The sequence below is a fragment of the Asparagus officinalis genome, chromosome 3 (genome assembly GCF_001876935.1).
Source record: "Asparagus officinalis chromosome 3, Aspof.V1, whole genome shotgun sequence".
In the NCBI taxonomy this organism is placed as follows: domain Eukaryota; kingdom Viridiplantae; phylum Streptophyta; class Magnoliopsida; order Asparagales; family Asparagaceae; genus Asparagus; species Asparagus officinalis.
Window position 1 is genome coordinate 17,829,752 of NC_033796.1, and position 6,252 is coordinate 17,836,003.

At 36.4% G+C, this 6,252-nt stretch overlaps 1 protein-coding gene across 1 annotated transcript; it reads left to right on the forward strand.

Annotated features, from left to right (window-relative positions):
* LOC109832112 lies at positions 5,003–5,635 on the forward strand. The gene has a single exon (XM_020399550.1). The coding sequence runs from the start codon at positions 5,042–5,044 to the stop codon at positions 5,471–5,473; it is 432 nt and encodes a 143-aa protein (XP_020255139.1). The 5' UTR covers positions 5,003–5,041; the 3' UTR covers positions 5,474–5,635.

Consider the following 6,252-nt stretch of genomic DNA (forward strand, 5'->3'; position numbering starts at 1 on the left):
TTTCTGTGCTTCAAATATCCCTAATTTTCTTCTCAATTCTCTCTTCCAATTGTTCCATACATATAGAAATCCTAAAATCATCAAATATCCCTAATTTTCTTCTCAATTCTCTCTTCCAATTGTTCCATACATATAGAAATCCTAAAATCATAAACATACTAGGAATTCTAAAACCTCTTCCAATTGTTCCATACATATAGAAATCCTAAAATCATAAACATACTAGGAATTCTAAAACAAAAAAACAAAACATATTAGGAATCCTAATAACCTGTTACTAAAACAGATTTGGAATCATGTTACCAAAACAGATTAGGAATCCCAATAACCTGTTATCAAAACAAATTAGGAAACATATTAGGAACATGCTATCCAACAATTCTCCACCTCGGCGAAGTTTTCCCAAAACAGAACCGACACCAATACTAACCAAACGTCTCACTTGTTGCGTCCAGTACGAAGTGGAACAAATCCATGACAACGGACTCAATCCACAACAAGTCGAGAACCCAAATGAGAATGCGAACAAACTCTAAATATCGGTATCAACTCACCAAACCAGCTGTATCATAAATGACTGTCTATGTATCCTCTTGCCCAAAGAATCAAGCATTCACGTAGTTCACCCTAACGGCCTCCAAAGGCCCTCAATCAAATAGAAAAGTTTGTAACTCTTCACCAATATTATCAACGGATCTGCAACTGATAGCGTTCCCAATGGCCCTAAACTGAAACAAATCAAACACCTCCACATGAGGTGAACCAATGGCTGTATCCAAAATATATCCACCAACTGCACTCCAATCCAAAACCAACTCATCATCTACATCCAAATCCAAATGATCTCCAAACCGTGTCACCTCAGCTAGAATCTCAAATGATACAGTATGATCTGGAGTATGTGGAGTAATCTCCACCCAATGTGAAGTAGCATCACCCTCCACCCACTGTGATATTCCAATGATCTGATCAACACTCTCCACCTGCCGAGAGTCAAATATGACATACCTATTCAGAACAAAATCAGAAGCTCCTAACTGATAATCAAACGAACATCTGAATCCTAAACGTGCAATTGGATCAAATCTCACATCCTCGATTTGACCAAATGCTGGGCAACCAAATATCCGACGCAACCCAAAATTTGAAGCAGTTTCACCAGATCCAAAATCTTCACACGTAGCAGTCGGCAACCTATGACCAAGATGACCCAAATATGTCGAAGCTCCAAAATCAAAACCAATGCTCGACAACCAACACTGATCCCCCTCCAGTAAGGAACGACTCATCAAAACGGTCATCTCATCTCGTCACCCCAATGTCTCCACATCAATGAAGTACCTCAAACTACCATGAGCTCGATACAAATGCAAGAAAAAACCTCTACCAAAGCTAGAACGACGGATTAACTTTCTGTCAATACACTTCTTCTAATTATTGTTGACTTCTAGGACTTTACACCAACGGGACCTGGTTGTAACCTACCAATGCCTAGAACAATCCCCAACCACGAAAACCAGATATCAATTACCTCCCAATGATGCCTCCTTAGAAGGCCCCCAAATGCCTGACTGAACACCACCTAAAAGACCCATCGATCGATGGATAGAAGTGCCAAACTCCATCTCGGTCTTCTTGCTCATACCAATGTGCTCAAAGGATTTCAATCTGTAGGTTAAAGTACTCCTAAACAAACCATGCACGGCATAACCAATCAAATAACTCAGTCTTAACAAATACCACAGTCTAGCCAAATCCAAAGAAGTCGTCAGCTCTCTATCAAACACCATGCTCCCAATCAAATAATACAAATTATTCATCCTGACGCCCTTCATCATAATCATGGACCCTAATGTGACCTTTAAACGTGAATCGACCAAGGTCACCCTATAGCCTGCTGCCTCCAAAACTCCAAGTGAAATGATGTTCTTCTTCAACTGATAAACAAACCTCACTCCAACCAACTCCCGAATAACTCCGTCACTCATCCTAATCCGAACGGTACCGATACCACCAATAGGATATTCATGATCATTACCCATGTCCGAACGGTACCGATACCACCAATAGGATATTCATGATCATTACCCATGAGCACGACCTCCCCTCTTTCCAACTCCTGAAAGCTGGAGAACCAATCGATATTCATGATCATTACCCATGAGCACGACCTCCCCTCTTTCCAACTCCTGAAAGCTGGAGAACCAATCACTCCTAGGGCAAATATGGTAAGAAGCATCCGAATCTAACATCCACTCTGTAGAGTCGGTAATACAAACTGATGGTAGTACAGATAATGAGTAGCCCGAAGAATCCAAATCTGAATTATTGCCACTAGCCTTGACAACATTCACCTCTGAAGCTTGAATAGCATTCCCCTTATTCTTCTCGGACCGATTAACCAACTTTGGGCATTCGGCTTTCTAATGTCCATCCTCTTTACAAAAGACACACTGATTCCTACGAACTCCAAGATGTGCCCCTCTAGACTGTGACCTCCTATCACGGTTTGGACTCTTTACTCTTGCGACCAATGCCCCTGCTACCGGCTCAACTGAAGTCTCCTTATCTTTCTTTTGAAGCTAATAATTCACAAGTGCAGCGGTGACCTCACTATAAGAAAGAGATGCATTCCTATTAATAAGAGTAAGAACGAATGTCTTGTATTCCTCGTCAGGCAAGGAACTCAACAACATTAATGCCTTGTCCTCATCTTCAATCATCACATCTATATTCACCAAATCCGCAAGAAGCTTCGTGTAGTGGTTTATGTGATCACCAATGGAGGTCCCCTTCTTCAATTGGAAGCGATAAAGCCTCATTTTCAAATGCAAGCGGTTCTCTACACTCTTGGTCAAATAATTGCCCTCTAGGATCTCCCAAATTAATCTTCTTAGTCAAAGTCTCATTGATCACAACATATTTTAAATCTTGAGTCAAACAAGATCTAATCACACCACACGCCGTTCTATTCATCTTTTTTCAAACCTTCTCCTTAATGTCGTTCAGTTTCTCGTCCAACTCCAAAGTATCTTCCAAATTTTACGCATTGAGCGCATCCAAGACTTCACATCTCCAAAGACTAAAATTGTTTGTGCCATTAAACTTCTCTACATCTATCTTCATAGAGTGGATATTCACACTTTGGACGGTCTTCACGCCGGAAGTACCCTCCATAACTCCTTTTCCGACCATCTTTCTTAAAGTATCAAAACAAATGCAGAACAAATAAAGAATAGATCCAAAATTAAAAAAGATAGAGTCTTTACCAAAAAGATCCCACATTTATCACCAAACGAAGCCCTAGGCGAGCCTCCAAAACGACATACTCCTCCAAATAGTTCAAGCATAGCCCGAGCTCTGATACCACTTGTTGTGCGCTGCGGAAGCCAAACAACCAAACCAACATGCTACGAGAAATCAAATCAAACGAACGTCGAGAGAAGGCGCTGCGGAAGCCAAACAACCAAACCAACATGCTACGAGAAATCAAATCAAACGAACGTCGAGAGAAGGTCAAACGAACCAAATCAATGCCACAAATACAAACAACCAATTTTAACGTGGTTTGGCAAGTTGCCTACGTCCACGGGGCAAGAAGGGGATAGAATTTTTTACTAATAGAGAAGAAGAGTACAAACTGAGATTACAAATCATGCAAACTCACCAATTAATCTCACCATCAAATCTCTAATTCTCTCCAAACAAAACTCTAACCAATAGCTCAGAAAATACATTTTTTTTGTGCTCCAAATATCCCCAATTTTCTTCTCTATTCTCTCTTCCAATTGTTCCATATATATAGAAATCCTAAAATCATAAACATACTAGGAATTCTAAAATAAAAAACAAAACAGATTAGGAATCCTAATAACTTGTTACTAAAACAGATTTGAAATCATGTTACCAAAACAGATTAGGAATCCCAATAACCTGTTACCAAAACAAATTAGAATACATATTAGGAACATGCTATCTAACAATATATTCCATCTAAAGTACTTACTCATATTCAGCTCAAAAAAAAAGTACTTACTCATATTGGCTCAATTGTTAGCATACGTCTGTAAATTACATTCCTGCTCTCCATTAGTGTCTAACCTCAATGAATTGTTTCTTCCTAAAATCCCAAAAATTATAAAGAAACAGGTTTAGGCAAATGTAAACGATTGTGGGAACACAAGTCTGCTGTCTAAACAGGTCTAAAGAATAGAATTTGGGTTTGTAGTAACTTTAAATAACGGGCTTAATTGAAAACTCATTACTGAAAAGTAAGGTTTCGTGTGGATGTTATTGTATTTTTCTTATTGTGTTTTTATAAAAAAATATCATGGTGTTGTGTTTTCCCTTTAAAGTATTTTCAAAACACCATGTTGAGTGTTTTTGGTTAAAACTAGTTGACCCGTTACAACATCAGTATTAAACATATTATTAATATATTATATATTAATTATAATAAAATATATTATAAATAAAATGTTATAATATTTAGTTTACATTATTATAGTATTATAAATATTAAAAATAATATAATATAATATTGTATAATGCATTATAATATTATATTGTACTTGAATGTGTTATATTATATTATAATTATTACATATTATTTGTAGATAATAATCTACAAATAATTTGTTATTATATAAATTTTATTATATTATGAATATATTATTTTTATATTAACATTTATTAGCAATAAATTATTTTACTTTATAATATATTATATTATATAACATATAATATATTAATATTTTATATATTAAATTATATTTACTATACAATATATTATAATAATAATATTATTATATTATTGTTTTATTATTAAAAAAATTAAAATACCTTTAACGGCAGAATAACAACTTTCATGATTTAGGGGAATAATTTTATAATATCAAAAATTTTAAAGGACCAATATCCAAAAAACCTTTCCAATTCCTAGGCTACGCATCTAACCAACCTCCAAAATTCAAGCCTAACCAATCTCTCCGCTCACCCGTAAAAAAAAATTTCACCATCAACCCAAACCACTAGAATCGCCATGAACAAAGAAAAGAAATCCAAGAACAAAGCAAGGCAGTGCATTGGATGGCCAATGCGAGCTCTTCGAAGCTTCAGGGATTTCTATATCAAAAGCATTACCCGTTGTGCCGGTAGCGTTCGCTATGAGGGAGCTGCGTACAATCCTACATTATCCGAATTTTCTCATAGCTATAGTTTTAGTTCGGACAGGATGAGAGATGGTGAAAATGATCTCGGGGAGCTTGTTCGAGCCGCGATGATGGCGAATGAGTGTTTGGCAAAGAAGGAGAAGAGGGTGAAGAGGAGTCAGAGTGTTGTGATTGGGAGAATTGATGAGGATGAGGCTTGTGAATTTGAGGAGGAGGATGTCAAGGTTGGGTCGAGTCTGTTGGTTCCGAGACGGAGGAGTTTGGATGTACGGGGTTTGGGTCCGAGACGAAGTGTGGGATGAAGGAGAGGATATTTTTTTTTTTTTTCGGTTCGTGTATAGAGGAGGTAGGTTTTTGTTCTGTTTTTTATGTAAATTTGTTTGATTGGGTAGAGTAGAATGAGGATTTTATTCAATAGATAAAGTTGGGATTCTGAACTATGAAATTTTTTTCTTTTTGTTAAGAAATTGGGGAAGCATTAATTGTAGAAGTTGGTTGGCTTCTTCTTAATGTCTCGTTTTGTGAATGCCATTACATTCGCCTTGGGGTATTAGGAGGATGTTTTTCCCCCCATTAAGAATTGATGTTTAGAACATAGATCGATCTCCTCTCTTTGAAAATTATGTTACTTAGCAAGGAAAATTTTGTAATTATTCGTCTTTGGAATGTCCCATCTTTTTTCCAATCCAGAATTATGTTGCTTAGAAAGGAAAATTTCACTAATTTGGGGATCTAAAATGGTCTTATTTTTTAATCCAAATTAGAATTATTCAAGAGCTCGAGATTTGGCTTTAGAACGTCCCATCTTTTTTCTTTAAATTTAACACATTTCTAAATCACACTTGTGCATTATTTCAGGGATGATTATGATTTTAAGACTTTTACCTTAAATTGTCTAAAGTGCATCCATTCATGTTATTAGGTTAAGGAGGAATCACTATTCTCACCAAAGAATAAAATCGCATAATGATTAGCTTAGTGCTGTTTAATATATAACATCACGGGGCTTGTTGACTAAAACACTCCTGCATCAATTGATTTTGACACCCTACGAAGCTACAAAATATTAAAAATAAAAAAC